This window comes from Podarcis raffonei, chromosome 2 (genome assembly GCF_027172205.1).
Source record: "Podarcis raffonei isolate rPodRaf1 chromosome 2, rPodRaf1.pri, whole genome shotgun sequence".
Lineage (NCBI taxonomy): Eukaryota > Metazoa > Chordata > Lepidosauria > Squamata > Lacertidae > Podarcis > Podarcis raffonei.
Window position 1 is genome coordinate 114439543 of NC_070603.1, and position 14832 is coordinate 114454374.

The 14832-nt window shown below is 47.0% G+C and overlaps 1 protein-coding gene and 1 pseudogene across 1 annotated transcript; both read right to left on the bottom strand.

The window, feature by feature from the left end:
- Positions 1–903: 903 nt before the first annotated feature.
- LOC128409058 (zinc finger protein RFP-like) lies at positions 904–11742 on the bottom strand. The gene is made up of 7 exons (XM_053379257.1): positions 10386–11742; positions 9813–9908; positions 9013–9243; positions 8275–8297; positions 6768–6889; positions 5397–5429; positions 904–1721 (listed from the first exon to the last, which is right to left on the bottom strand). The coding sequence occupies exons 1-7, from the start codon at positions 10815–10817 to the stop codon at positions 1204–1206; spliced, it is 1455 nt and encodes a 484-aa protein (XP_053235232.1). The 5' UTR covers positions 10818–11742; the 3' UTR covers positions 904–1203.
- A 2110-nt stretch (positions 11743–13852) lies between these two features.
- The window catches only part of LOC128409074 (E3 ubiquitin-protein ligase TRIM7-like), a 32711-nt pseudogene continuing 31731 nt past the window's right edge, over positions 13853–14832 (bottom strand).

A 14832-nucleotide genomic window follows, 5' to 3' on the forward strand; every position in this document is an offset into this window, starting at 1 on the left:
TGTATTTGTGCCTCTCATTTTTTTTGCCCAAGTGCAATACTTTACATTTCTCCCTGTTAAAATTCATCTTGTTTGTTTTGGCCCAGTTCTCTAATCTGTCAAGGTCGTTTTGAAGTGTGATCCTGTCCTCTGGGGTGTTAGCCACCCCTCCCAGTTTGGTGTCATCTGCAAATTTGATCAGGATGCCCTTGAGTCCATCATCCAAGTCGTTGATAAAGATGTTGAATAAGACCGGGCCCAAGACAGAACCCTGTGGCACCCCACTAGTCACTCTTCTCCAGGATGAAGAGGAACCATTGAATGAAACGGATGTGTAGAAAATGTAACTTGGAAAAAAGAGACATTGCGCATACTTTTGTAAACCAACAAATCTTTAATAAAAATAAAATGTTTTAAAAAATAATTAAAAAAAGAACGTACTGAAAACTGAATCAATCTGATCCACACATTCCAATAGCAACTTGACAACCTAAAACATAGCTATCCATTGAAATGTGCATTTATCCAAATATTGCAGTGCCATTTCCCAAGCCAAACCTATGCTCACAATAATACGTTTATTGGGTGAAAGTGCTCAAAAACTGGCAGCGTGAAAATGAATATTGTTGTGAAAATAACATACAAAGATGCATTATGGTAGGAGAAATATATTGGGGGGGGGATGTGTACATTGGTCAAAACTGCATATAGGCATGTGTTTATTAGGAGAAGTTGGCACTAAAATGCTTTTGACAGTCTTCTGGATTGACCCAAGAGCCAGCCAAAATCACTGCTGTGGGTGGTGCCCAAAGCTAGTCCTATTTAGAGTATACCCTTCGAAGTTAATAAACATGGCCAACTTTGTCAAACAATGTAAAGGGGTCTGCTCAGTTGGGTAGCACCCCTTGTACAGAATTGGGCGTGGCATCGTGAATGCCACATGGGCCAGCCAATCATTCAGCAGCAACTTATGGCTCCTCAGGGCGGAAGTAACCTTGTGAGTTTGATCCTGCATTTTGGGTGGTGTGGGTGGTTCCCCTGAACAGGGCCCTGAGCTGAAGGGGGCGCAAAATTGAGAATGCCCGCAATTGAGAAAAACCATTTGGGGTTGGCAAATTTTGAGCTTGCTTAGGGCACCATGTTACTAAAGGTTGCCAAAGCCCGCCCACTGCCAGGGAGAAAGGTTTATCAATGCAGTGAGTTTATGCCCATCTGTCTCCACCCTTAGGCAGAGAGTTTCAAAATGCCTTTCTTGCTCACGTAAAAGAAGGGCTGGAGGGTCTCTCCTGAGAAGGAGGCTTCTGAGAATGAGTGGAGAAGGGCTGCTGTATCAGCATCGTAAAAGGACACCCGTCCCCCTTCACAGTTCAGGGCCACTCGGATCCTCTTGGGCTCTGCACCCAGAATCGAAACAGGATGCCCATTGCGGGTGGAGACCCTGTATTGATCACTCCACTTCCCTATGCGCCAGAACCCTTCCTTGGGACCCGGGATGAACTCGCCTTTCCTCTTCACAGACTCTCTGGCCACCCCCACGGCCCATTCCCCCTCGCTCCCCACAGCGACTTCCCAGAAACGTCTGCCTTCCCTGAATGCATCACGTCCCAGCACGTAGTATTGGTAGTCGAATCTCTTTGGGTTGTTTAGTATGTCTTGATGCCTTTCTCCCTTCCTCACACTCTTAAGATCTCCAGACAGGATGAGCAGGGAATGGGCTGTGCCTGGATCCAAAGTTATGTTCTCTGCAGTGGGGTGGGGGGTCAGGGGAGGAAAGAGAAGACCAGCAACGTCAGCCGGGAGATTGGATTGTGTCTAAATATATGGCAGGGGGAAAGCACTTCCTTATTTTGTCAACAAGGCTTCAATGCCGGCCTGCCCAAGAGGCGTGGTGAGGCAGTTGCCCCAGGCCAGCAGGCTCCTGGGGGCAGCTGCACTGTAGGGCTGGACGATACTGGAACAGATTAAGCCATTTTGCATTACTTTCTATGAGAAAGCGCACCTTGGTTTTGGAACGGACTTCTGGAACGGATTAAGTTTGAGAAGCAAGATACCACTGTACCTGGTTTTCAAGATCACGATATATCACCAGCTAAACATTGCATTTATACTGATATATCACAATGTCTGAAATAAGGATGGAGCTTGAGCTGGCTTCACGGTTTTCCCCACATCGCGATTTTTGCTGGCACCCACTCTTGAGATTCGCTTCCCCCGGACTTCCGGGTTGGCGCCATTGTTTAATGGCGGATTCCCTCCGAGCTCCGGAGGGAATCGGCTCCATAGCGTCTGGGTCTGGCCGCTGCGGCGAAGCGGAGACCCTTAAAATCACAGGCACGGATGCCTGTGAACACAGAGACTCGGCGGGCACCATTCGCGCCCCCCCAATCCGCGACGGAGCCTTTTTAAAGGCTTCGGAACGGAGGCAGGGTGAGGCGTGGTGCTGAGAGTACTCCCTCGTCTACGGAGTGAAGCCGCAAGCCATTGACAGAGAGCGCCAACTTCTTCTAAGATCGATTGGACTCTAAAACATCAACCCGTGAGTAATACGGAGATTGGAACCTTAAAAAAATCTTTATTTTGGATCTGGAACGAGCGGGAAGGGGCTAAAAAGGAAGTCCACCCCCCCTCTTTGTAAACAATTTAAAGCAAAGGACCGGGCAGCTAAGGTCGAGAGAATCTGTTTCTTGTTTTTTAATAAAAGATCTTGACTTCACGGTTTTGACATTATAAGAAGATTTACTGGAGGATAAAAAGAATTTTGGGAGCTGAAATTTCACCCCCCCCCTAGACCCGGGAACGTCCTACGAGAAAGCCTGTTGCATTGAAGAGTTTGACAGCTGTCAAGTGAGCTGTCAGTCAGCTAGTTGTCAGCTGGAAAAAGAGAACATTGTTTCTGCTGTTTTTGCTGGTTTACTCGGTATAACTTGTTGAAAATAAGGAGGGCTGATACAAAATAACTGGACTCTTGGTTTTGAGCTGAAAGGAATATTAAGGAACTAAAATCCCCCTAGAGGGGTAATAGGGACACTACATCACAAAAATGGCTGGAGCATGTAAAATTCAAGCAGAATTGGACAGAGCACTTGTTCTCTTGGGAAACTTACAAGATGAATACAATGCTTTGTCTACAGAGGTTTCACTACTACACTGGACAGTAAACAACAGTTTTGAGCCTGATAAGGACTTGAAACAGGAAGCCCATTCAACTGAACAAATAAATGAAACTGAAAGTGTAGATACGATGGAGCAATATGTTGTTTTTGAAGAAAATGAAGGAGGAGCTGGAGGTTTGCAGGAGTCAAAGGAGAGTTGCAATATGAGGCCTGACATGATGATAAAAAAGGACAATAAAAATTGGATGCGGAAAGCCTGGTCTGAATGGGAGTCTGGAAAATGGAGAGATCCCCTTTGGAGGAGATCTGAAGACCTGAGGATTACAAATTTGTTGAAGGTGAAAGTTGGAGCTTTGGGGACATCTGGATTTGAAAGAAATTTGAAACAAGAGTTGGAGTACCCCATAGGCTTTGCTTTTAAGTATGGAGGACTGGCTGGAAGCAACATGGATCCTGTTGGGCCGGAGCCTCTCCGAGACTTGGGGCTTAACATCAAGGACTATCAAAGAGACCGGCAGAAAGGAACTGAGAGAGACATAAGGGCCTCGGACGTGAGATCTCCAGGCTAAATAAATAACATAAAGACTGATGGATATTGGTTGGGGACTGGAACCGGGAAAAGGGTGGGTGGAGGTTGGGAATCCAAAGGGTACATAAGTATAATTTGCTTTGTTGTTTTTTTTATATTTTGTTAGTGGTATGGAAATTGGGTAAATCGTGGAAGGGAAATTTTGGTCGACTTTAGGAAAAAGGTTTAAGAATAATTAATGAGGTATAAGTATTGATGTGTAATTTTGATAAGGCAAAATTGGTTTGTTGTTTTTTTTAAATTAATTGAAAATAAGGCTGTTAAAAATAAATTGAGGAAATGGAAAAAAGAAGTAAAGTAAAATAATAGCATGTTAGAACAAATGTTTAAGCTAAGGTGAAGAAATAAGTTAAGGACTTGCTGAATTGACAATTTAAATTGGAATACAAGAAGGGGAGGTGTGAGGAGGTCTGAGAAATAAGGTTAAGGAAAATAAGTATTTGAAACTTTATGTGTTTTTTTCCCTTTTTTTCTGTTAAGTTTTGAATTTTATGTATTTTTGTGTGGTTTTTATTTTGTTTATTTTTCTGTTTTTTTTATTGTTATAAAATACCAATAAATATTTAATAAAAAAACAAAAAAACAAAAAAGAGATTCGCTTCCCCCTACATGAGGCAAAGGGGCATTTGAGCTGGCAGAGTTAACAGAGGCAGCAGGAAGTGAAAGAAGCATTGGCTCTCTTCTTGGCTTTTCCTACATTGTGTTTTTTGCATAGCACACATACACACATCATGATTCGTGATATATTACCAGGTCAAAAATTACGAAACCAATTATCACAATATGGATTTCAAACCAGTTTTGGACAATATATTGATATATCACCCAGCCCTGCTACACTACTACCCACCTGCTGCTAAAATGTTCAGGATAAAATGTCCAGGACAAGACTAGGTTTCTGCCTCCACATCTTGCACTGCCTCCTTTATTTTATGAGATTAGGAGTTAAAGGTAAAGGTAAAGGTAAAGGGACCCTTGACCATTAGGTCCAGTCGTGGCCGACTCTGGGGTTGCGGCACTCATCTCGCTTTATTGGCCGGGGGAGCCGGCGTACAGCTTCCGGGTCATGTGGCCAGCATGACTAAGCCGATTCTGGCAAACCAGAGCAGCGCACGGAAACGCCGTTTACCTTCTCGCCGGAGCAGTACCTATTTATCTACTTGCACTTGGATGTGCTTTCGAACTGCTAGGTTGGCAGGAGCAGGGACCGAGCAACGGGAGCTCACCCCGTCGTGGGGATTCGAACTGCTGACCTGATTGGCAATTCTTAGGCTCTGTGGTTTAACCCACAGTGCCACCCGCATCCCATTAGGAGTTAGATTAAGAGTTAGGAGGAGTTAATGGAGCTCCAGCCCCAGCAGAGTTGCCACCTTCCTTTTTTGGTTAAGAACATTCCTGTCAAAATAACAAAGAAATATCTGTGAGGTCTTGAAAGCAAACATGTCTGGACTCATGGCTAAGGAGGATATAATCTTATTGTCTGTGCATGAAGAAAAAAACACAGCTGAGTGAGTCACAGGCAGAAGAGGACACACAACAGAATTTGGGTTCTTTGAGCTTAAAGCGTTTAAGCTGTGTGCCGCCACCACCTATGTTCTGCCAGTCTTTATTGGTGAACAGACACAGATATGAGAACGTGAAATGCGCCTCCAATGACCCCCTTCTGAAGGAGACCTCTTGGAGCTCCTCACCCCCAAACAGACTTGGAAATTTACCTTTTCTCAGCTGAAGTCCTGACCGCAGAGATTCTGGAGAAGGAAAGGGGAACAGAGACTCAGTGCCACACCACCATTCCCGGTCAGAAATCTGGTAATGATAACATGAGCCTTGGTAGCTCCATCAGTAGAGCGCAAGACTCTTAATCTCAAGGTCACGGGTTCAAGACCCATGTTGGGCAAAAAATTCCTGCTTTGCAGGGGGTTGGACTAGATGGAAATGCGGAAGAATTGTGATTTAGGAGATGGAGCTGGCCTTGTGCAATTAACCTTTCATTCAATACTGACCTAAGCTCGTCCTTGGGCCTCCCTGCAGCTGGAAGGAGGGATTCTACCAGTAGCCTAGTACTGTGCCCTTGTAAAGAGGGAGATGTGGCTGTTTGTTGGCTGTTTAGCTCCTCTGTGTTAACAGCTTGTTGATTGCCTGCCTTTTTGACCTTGGGTGAGGATTTGCATTTTTGTATGTGGGTCTAAAGTCCTGTTTTTGCTCAATAAATCCAGACTTTCTCCTCCACCAGTGGTTTGTCATTACTTCAAATATCCATTAAGAATGAACCCTTTTTTATTTGACAAAAGTTACCCTACAATTCAACGAGCTCACAGCATTATAGCTCGGGGTGGCCAAAATGGTGCCCTCCAGCTGTTATGGACTGCAAGTCCCATCATTCCTAGGAACTGACCATGCTGGCTGGGGATGATGGGAGTTGTGGGCAAAAACATTGGCAAGCCATCATGTTTATTCTCATTGCATACATCAGGGCAGGGGTGGTGCCTGGACCTACAAACTTGGAAAAACAGGGACCCCCACTCACTGATCTCCCCAGAAACCTTGAGGAGCTGCCAGATCTCAGCTGAACCTTCCTGATCCTGGGAAGTGGAGAACGAGTCTCAGCTGTCCCTTTTTTGGCTGCAAATTCAGCTCCCCAGACTGAGAGGGTGGTTTGAATTCCCCGGTTTTTGAGTGGGGAGTTAAGGCTTGCTGCCATTGGAGGACAGCCTTATCTTCAGCCATGCCAGGTCCCAGGGTCAATCCCTGGCCTGTCCAGGGAGGGATGGAAACGCCTCTTGCCTGAACTCCTGGAGAGCATCACTGTAGACAATATTGAGCTAGAGGGACCCAGAGTTGGGACGATGTGAAATCATTCCCCCATCCCACTGTTAAACAAGGTTGGATGCTGAAGCCCATAGCATCTACAAATGAGCAGGATGCAGTTGTCCAGACTATGTTTGAGCAGAGCCCTTTCTGCAATTCAATATATTTGCCTTTTCATTGCCTAATTATTCTATTTCCCAGCCTTGCTCACATTGCAAATGACCTTGAGGCATTTGTGCACAATTTGTAACATGAATCTTGCAGCTCTTTTTCATTACCTCTGAATTTATTCATGACACCCATCAGGAAGGGATTTATATCGCAGAAGTCCCAGATCCTCCACTTCAGGGCAGAGGGAAAAGCCACAGGAAGATCCTGCAAGTTCTGCTTTGCCCGAGACCTGGGGGAGAAGACCATCATCAACCCACCATCCTTCCAATGAAGAGCAGCTCTCTGTAAAGCCACGTGCCTTATGAGGAACGGTTGCAGGAGTTGGGCATGTTTAACCCGGTAAAGATGAGACTGAGAGGATATCTTCAAATATCTAAAGGGCTGACACATGGAAGATGGAGCAAGCTTGTTTTCTCCTGCTCTGAAGGGTAAGACAAGAAGAAGAAGAGGAGGAGGAGGAGTTTGGATTTGATATCCCACTTTATCACTACCCTAAGGAGTCTCAAAGGGACGCGGGTGCCGCTGTGGGTTAAACCACAGAGCCTAGGACTTGCCGATCAGAAGGTCGGCAGTTCGAATCCCCGCAATGGGGTGGGCTCTCGTTGCTCAGTCCCTGCTTCTGCCAACCTAGCAGTTCGAAAGCACATCAAAGTGCAAGTAGATAAATAGGTACCGCTCCGGCGGGAAGGCAAACGGCGTTTCCGTGCGCTGCTCTGGTTCGCCAGAAGCGGCTTAGTCATGCTGGCCACATGACCCAGAAGCTGTACGCCAGCTCCCTCGGCCAGTAAAGCGAGAGGAGTGCTGCAACCCCAGAGTCAGTCACGACTGGACCTAATGGTCAGGGGTCCCTTTACCTTTACCCAAGGAGTCTCAAAGTGGTTAACATTCTCCTTTCCCTTCCTCCCCCACAACAAACACTCTGTGAGGTGAGTGAGGCTGAGAGACTTCAGAGAAGTGTGACTAGCCCAAGGTCACCCAGCAGCTGCATGTGGAGGAGCAGGGAAGCGAACCCAGTTCACCAGATTACGAGTCCACCGCTCTTAACCACTACACCACACTGGCTTCAAATTACAAGAAAGGAGTTTCCAACTAAGGAAGAACTTTCTGGCAGTAAGAGCTGTATGACAGCAGAACAGGAGGTGGTGGGTTCTCCCTCCTTGGAGATTTTAAAGCAGAGGTTGGAAGACTACCTGCACTATATGAGTTAGTTGAGATTCCTGCATTGCAGGGGGCTGGACTGGGTGACCCTCAGGGTCCCTTTCAACTCTGCAGTTCTATGTAGGTGTGGAATCTTAATTAGAATCCTAGCATCACAGAACAGATCAGTTCCTCCTTGCTGGTGAGGACCAGGTCCAGGATAGATGATCCCGTTTGTTGCTTCTTCCACCTTCTAGAAAACGAAATTGTCAGCAAGACAATGGAGGAATTTGGGGGACCTTAATTTCTTGGCAGCGTTTGAGTTCCGACAGATATGGGAGAAGTTGAAATCCCCCATAACCACTATATAGTAAGGTCGCTGTTGTTTCTCTCTCCTCCTTAACATATTCCTATAGTTTCCTACGCCTGAGTTGGGGCTGCTCCCCGGCAGTGATCCTAGGTGATCTTTGTGCTTACCTCTGTAAGAAGCTTCTGATATCCTAGAGGGAAATAAAAAGGGAGATTCAGTGAAGACATTTCCCTGTATAACATGGAGTGGGTCTATTTCAAACGCTCAACAGCTGAAGAAACAGGCGCATATATGTTGTTGTTGTTGTTTAGTCGTTTAGTCGTGTCCGACTCTTCGTGGCCCCTTGGACCAGAGCACGCCAGGCACCTCTGTCCTCCACTACCTCCCGCATTTTAGTCAAACTCATGCTGGTAACCTCGAAAACACTATCCAACCATCTCATCCTCTGTCGCCCCCTTCTCCTTGTGCCCTCCATCTTTCCCAGCATCAGTGTCTTCTCCAGGGAGTCTTCTCTTCTCATGAGGTGGCCAAAGTACTGGAGCCTCAGCTTCACGATCTGTCCTTCCAGTGAGCACTCAGGGCTGATTTCATTAAGAATGGATGCATTTGATCTTCTTGCAGTCCATGGGACTCTCAAGAGTCTTCTCCAGCACCATAATTCAAAAGCATCAATATATATATTTGTGCAGGGGCAAGTTTTATTTTTAAAAAATGCATGTTTGGTTTAAAAGTGAGTTTCAGACTGGAAAGTGTTGAAGACTGCGATAATGTGTACCAGTTCAGCCTTCCTCCCCTGACTGGCTACTTTTTTGTGTGGGTGGGGGAGATTTCAAAAATGGTATCTCCCTGTTTGTAATGTGAATTATTAGTACACTCCACTCTGTCACTTCAGAACCAGACTTTACCTGCAGGAGTTGGCTCGCTGGCTGCTGAAACTTCTCCTGCATCACCTTGATGCGGTTTTCAAGAGAGGAGAGCTTCTCTGACAGCCTGGCCAGGTGCTCCTTGCTTTTCCTGGCAACCTCCTTCTCCACCTCTGCCATCCGGGCCAGGAGATTTTTCTCTAGTGCTTCCAGAAACTGTCGTAGCCGTCTGAACTCAGCCACCATCTTTTCCCTCTCTGCTTCTGTTCGTTTCTGCAACAAATACAGTGGTACCTCGGGTTACAGACGCTTCAGGTTACAGGCGCCTCAGGTTACAGGTTACAGACTCCACTAACCCAGAAATAGTACCTCGGGTTAAGAACTTTACCTCAGGATGAGAACAGAAATCACGCGGTGACAGCGGGAGGCCCCATTAGCTAAAGTGGTACCTCAGGTTAAGAACAGTTTCAGGTTAAGAACGGACCTCCAGAACGAGTTAAGTTCTTAACCCGAGGTACCACTGTAAAGTGAAAAGGTGAGAACCGCGGATGAGTCTCAGGAACCAAAAGTGAGGCTTTGCAGACTCAAAAGATCAGTTCTGAGAATTCCTTTGGAAGGGCACATCTGACATTCGCACCAATATTCGGAAGCAAGCTTACAATCACCCCTCACCCCATGCTATTTCATGTTCTTTGGGCAATCAGGCCATTATAAATAGTAAGGGGTTGCATTAGATAACACCCCCCCCCGCTCTCTCACACACATACACCCCTTTCTGGATTTCAGACAGCGATTCTGAAATATATGGCACTTTTCCACACCCCGGGAAGAGCAAATCTTACAAGCAGGTCTTGGCTTTCCTTCTCAAAGTCTGCTTTAACTGCCAGAGTTTCCCGCGTCTCCTTCTTCAGAATTTCTATCCAGCTGCAGAGTTGATCCTGAAGAGAAAACGGTTTGGTTCCTTTCTTTAAAAACAAACGTTTTAGTATACAGATAATAGGCAAATTAAATACAGTGGTACCTCAGGTTACATACGCTTCAGGTTACCTAGAAATAGTACCTCAGGTTAAGAACTTTGCTTCAGGATGAGAACAGAAATTGTGCTCTGGCGGTGCGGCAGCAGCGGGAGGCCCCATTAGCTAAAGTGGTGCTTCAGGTTAAGAACAGTTTCAGGTTAAGTACGGACCTCCGGAACGAATTAAGTACTTGACCCGAGGTACCACTGTAGTATGCTTGGGTCTCCCTTCTGCATCCCAGAATTTGGCCCCTGTGAAGCAGCCCAGGATCTCTTACTGGAGATTTTCTCTTGTCTGGCGTGTGTGTGTGTGTAGTAAAACATTTTGTTTCAAGTCTCCCTTGTGCACACCTATGTCTCCCCACTGCACCCCAAATCGAGACCCACTGCATTTTCCCACCTTGTACTCCTGGGACGCCTCCTCCAGAGGGATCACCTCGTGGCTTTTGTGCTCCTTGGATCTGTCACACACGACACAGATGGGGGCTTCTTCCTCCTTGCAGAAGAGCTTCAGGGGCTCCTGGTGCTTCTGACAGACCCTCCCCTTTCCTTCTGCCCCCTTTTCCCCTGGAAGGGAGACTTTCTCGGCTACTAGTATTTCCACAACATTTGCCAGCGGCCGATTGGGGATGAGGTTCCTGTGCTGAATGATTTCCCTGCAATGAGGGCAGGAAGCCTCTCCCTCGGATTCCCCCCAGCACTGGATCAGGCAGGACCGGCAGAAGTTGTGCCCGCACTCTGGGATGATCACCGGATCCCTGAAATACTCCAGGCAGATGGGGCAAGTGGCTTCCTCGCAGAGATCCTGCACGGGACCCCCAGATGCAGCCATGGCTGTTGCCTCGCCTGGAAGAAAGAGCTTGGATCACTTTTCTTTGCTTTTCGCGCGTGAATGGATGTGTTTCCATTTCCTCCCCAGGAGCGGGTTTCCAGGGGGTGACTCAAAATTTCCTTGCCCTGCAGATGTGGAGTTAGAAAGGAGATCTGGCATATTGCTTGCCCCACCCAGGAAACTCAAGCAGGGTGACTCAGGATCTCTGCTGCCTTTGAGACGTGGATTTAAGTGGATTTAAGTCTTTGATATGGAAATTCATTTTTAAATCTTTCCAGCTTCAGGGCACAATGTTCAGCCTCCAAGGAGCGTCGCAGCCCAACCCTCCACTACGATGCACGTTCTCACGGGACAATTGGAGACCCCTCAGCAGCCACCGACCTGGGGAATTTTTAAGCTGTTTTCAGGTCCAGCTTCTTTTTACATCCACTGATCCCATCTCCAGTCTGTCAATCCTCTCAGAAAAATTAACATGGATGGAATCATTTATCTTTCTTTTTTATTTTTTGGTGAGGGGAAGAGTTCTCTCTCTTTTTACTTGTGATTTTTTAATCTTTATATACAGTGGTACCTCACGTTAAATACTTAATTCATTCTGGAGGTCCGTTCTTAACCTGAAACTGTTCTTAACCTGAAGCACCACTTTAGCTAATGGGGCCTCCTGCTGCTGCTGCTGCGCCGCCGGAACACAATTTCTGTTCTCACCCTGAAGCAAAGTTCTTAACCCGAGGTATTATTTCTGGGTTAGCGGAGTCTGTAACCTGAAGCGTATGTAACCCAAGGTACCACTATACTGCTGAATTATTCTTGTTCGGTGGTTGACACATTCCTCATAAAATTCTTTTCAAATCAGTGTTTTAAAAAAATTTCAGTGTCGATGCTCTGAACATTTTTCTCTGACATTTCATTTGATCCATGCTGAAGTGAGGGCCTTTTCCAACTGGCCCAGGTCCTCTCTCCCAGCTATAAAGGGACTCCTGCTGCGGTGAGGCCTCGGACCATCGGCTGTGGGGAGGACTGCAGGGCCTGTGTGGTGTAGAGGTTAAGAGCGGTAGACTCGTAATCTGGTGAACCGGGTTCGCTTCCCCGCTCCTCCACATGCAGCTGCTGGGTGACCTTGGGCTAGTCACACTTCTCTGAAGTCTCTCAGCCCCACTCACCTCACAGAGTGTTTGTTGTGGGGGAGGAAGGGAAAGGAGAATGTTAGCCGCTTTGAGACTCCTTAAAGGGAGTGAAAGGCGGGATATCAAATCCAAACTCTTCTTCTTCTTCCTTCCAAGGCCTTTCCAACTGGCCCAGGCCCTTATTTGGAACAAACTTTTGGGGAAGTGTGGGAAGTGTTCTGCCATTGCTTCCCTGTTCCAAGCGGTTAATGTGTTTTAAAATGTCCTCAAGCAGTTAGTGGCAATTTAAATTTTTATTTCTTTTTTCCCTTTTTGGGGGTGGATGGGTGGGATGGATATTTGGTTGGGGATTAATTTTTGTATAATTGTTCTGTTCTTGTTTTTTGTTGTTTTATTGCTCCTGTATAGTTGTCAAGCAGCCATGAATTCCTGAGCCGCCACCCCCAGAGTCAGTCGCCTCAACATGGATGTCCCCCCCCAGATGCAACAGTCTGGGAGCCCTCAACTCTGCCACCAAGACTGGCTCTGCCACTCAGGCAGGGGGACTGCTGGGAAGTGAAGCAGCCAGCAGAATCCCAAATCTGCCCCAATTAATTACCCAGTGCCAGGAACGAACACTGTAGATCTCCATTCATCTGGAGAGAGAAAGAGGATCTCTCTAGACCACAGCAACCCCCCACTTGCTGGCTCTGAAGTCTGCCCTGATTCTGCACTGAGTAGCCAGGTGGGCACAACTGGGTGAGACCAACTCCACCTTGTTTCCCTATCCAGGTCTCAGGAATACACGCCAGACTGGCCTCCACCCACAATCAAGTAATGGAGGAGAGGAACTTTATTAACAGGCAACCTAGCATGAACCTCAGTAGTCATGGTCCTCAGTGCTGGCTGATAGGATATTGGTTCCTCAGGTCGGAGGGAGGCCTGGCACACGTAACACCCCCACCTGCCTCTGCTGTGGGCCCCTGATCCTTCCCCCCCGTCTCCCACACCATACTTTCCTTTGAACAGGGCAGGATTTCTGTGGAGTTGGAGATGTCCAGTCTAGAGCGGAAGGGATGAGGCGTCACAGGGGAAACAGTAAAAACCTGTTGGGGGGGTGGGTATCCTCAGACCCATAGATTGCCTAAAAACTCAAACTGCGGGAGGCCGTGGAAGACAGGAGTGCCTGGCGTGCTGTGGTCCATGGGGTCACAAAGAGCCGGACACGACTAAATGACTAAACAACAACAATCTGATTGTTCACTACAAAGCACCTTGAAGAAAATAATTGTATACATGGGAATCTACCCCCACCCACTAACAATCTAGTCTAGATTGTCATTCAGAATCTCTGACAGAGGCTTTTCATTGTCAGAGAGGATTTTGTTACCTCGAGGCCCAAGACCTACGTGGGGGGGGTTACATTCCTGGGGTCAGCATTTTTGTTGTTGTTTAGTCGTGTCCAACTCTTCGTGCATGCAAGGGCAATATTGCATAAGTCAGGAAGACCCTCAAAAATGCCCCCCAAGCAACCATCCTTACTTGTCCGAAGCCAGAGATCTTGACCTTTCTAGAGGCCGGTAAGCAAGGTGGACTTAGAAATTCTTTTCCCCACTGCCAAAGCCCCCACCCCAATTGCTTTCTGGGCCCTGGAGACTCCTGAGAGATCTTACACAGTCCCTTCCAACAGTGTTTCCCAGTCTCTCGCGTTCTTTCCATTTATTAATTTGTGTTTTGAGGAATGGCTCAAGGGTGCAATCTGTACTCAACTAGCAAACAGGTCTCTTTGGATATGGAGATTTTGATGAATTGCCGCATAAGCTTCCCTGAGGAGTAGCAAAAAAAGGGATTTTGGAACTTCCATCTCCCTGGCCAGTGGAGATCTTGGAGGAGGAAAAGGGAATCTGAGAGCAGGATTGAGGCTGAGAAAGGTTTTAAGTGATGCTCTTTGCATAATTCTGATTTTATTCAGAAAAAATGATGGTACAGTCTCTAGAAATCTTAAGTCAGAGTTGGGGGTTAGAGAGAGAACTACATTTAAACAGGAATGTGTGTAGGGTTAGTTCCTATGTTTTTCCTATGTTTGGGGATTGAAAGGGGACCCAATCAATCAGTGTAATTTAAAAACTGGCCCAGGAATAGAGAGCTGCATCATGATTGACGCAAGGGATGGCCAATCACAGTTCTGCAAATATGGTTTCTCAAGTGCTTGTAAGCTCAATCTTGAAGGGAAGACTGAATAGGTCATAATAGCAATGAATATACACTTGCCTGTCTGCACCCTCATTCAAGAGAGTCTCAGGTTCTCGTTTTTCCTCACGTAAAACAAGGGCTGGAGGGTCTCTCCTGAGAAGGAGGCTGCAGGGAACGTGTAGAGGGGGGCTGCTGTATCAGCATCGTAAAAGGACATCTGTCCCCCTTCACAGTTCAGGGCCACTCGGATCCTCTTGGGCTCCTCACTTGGAACAGGGGCCTCAAGGCGGTCGTACCCAAAGACCCAGTTCCCAAAACACCAGATCCCCTCCGTAGCATCAAAAGACACAACACCCTTCCTCTTCACAGACTTTCTGGCCACCCCCACCCCCCACCCCTCCTCTCTTCCCACAATGACCTCCCAGAAATGTCTGCCTGATGTAAAACCCTCACATCCCAGCACAAAGCCATGTGTGTCAAATCTCTCAGGGTTGTCTGGCAGGTCTTGATAGAAGTCTCCCTCTCTCACACTCTTTCGATCCTCAGACAGGATGAGGTAGGGATTTGCTGTGTCTGGATCCAAAGTTACATTTTCTGTGGGGGCAGAGGAGGAAAGAGAAGAGAAACAACGTCAACTGGGAACCTGACTTTTCTTTAAGCACATGACAGAAATAGCATCCCCTCTGAAATGAACAGGGACTCCATGGCTCTGCATTCGA

Excerpts from the sequence above, each read along its gene's own strand:
- LOC128409058 (XM_053379257.1), bottom strand. The coding sequence starts at position 10,817 with ATGGCTGCATCTGGGGGTCCCGTGCAGGATCTCTGCGAGGAAGCCACT. Across the intron at positions 9,244-9,812 it reads AGGAAAGCCAAGACCTGCTT|AAACGAACAGAAGCAGAGAG; the intron begins GTAAGATTTGCT and ends TATTTGTTGCAG. Across the intron at positions 6,890-8,274 it reads ATCAGAAGCTTCTTACAGAG|GTCTCGGGCAAAGCAGAACT; the intron begins GTAAGCACAAAG and ends CTTCTCCCCCAG.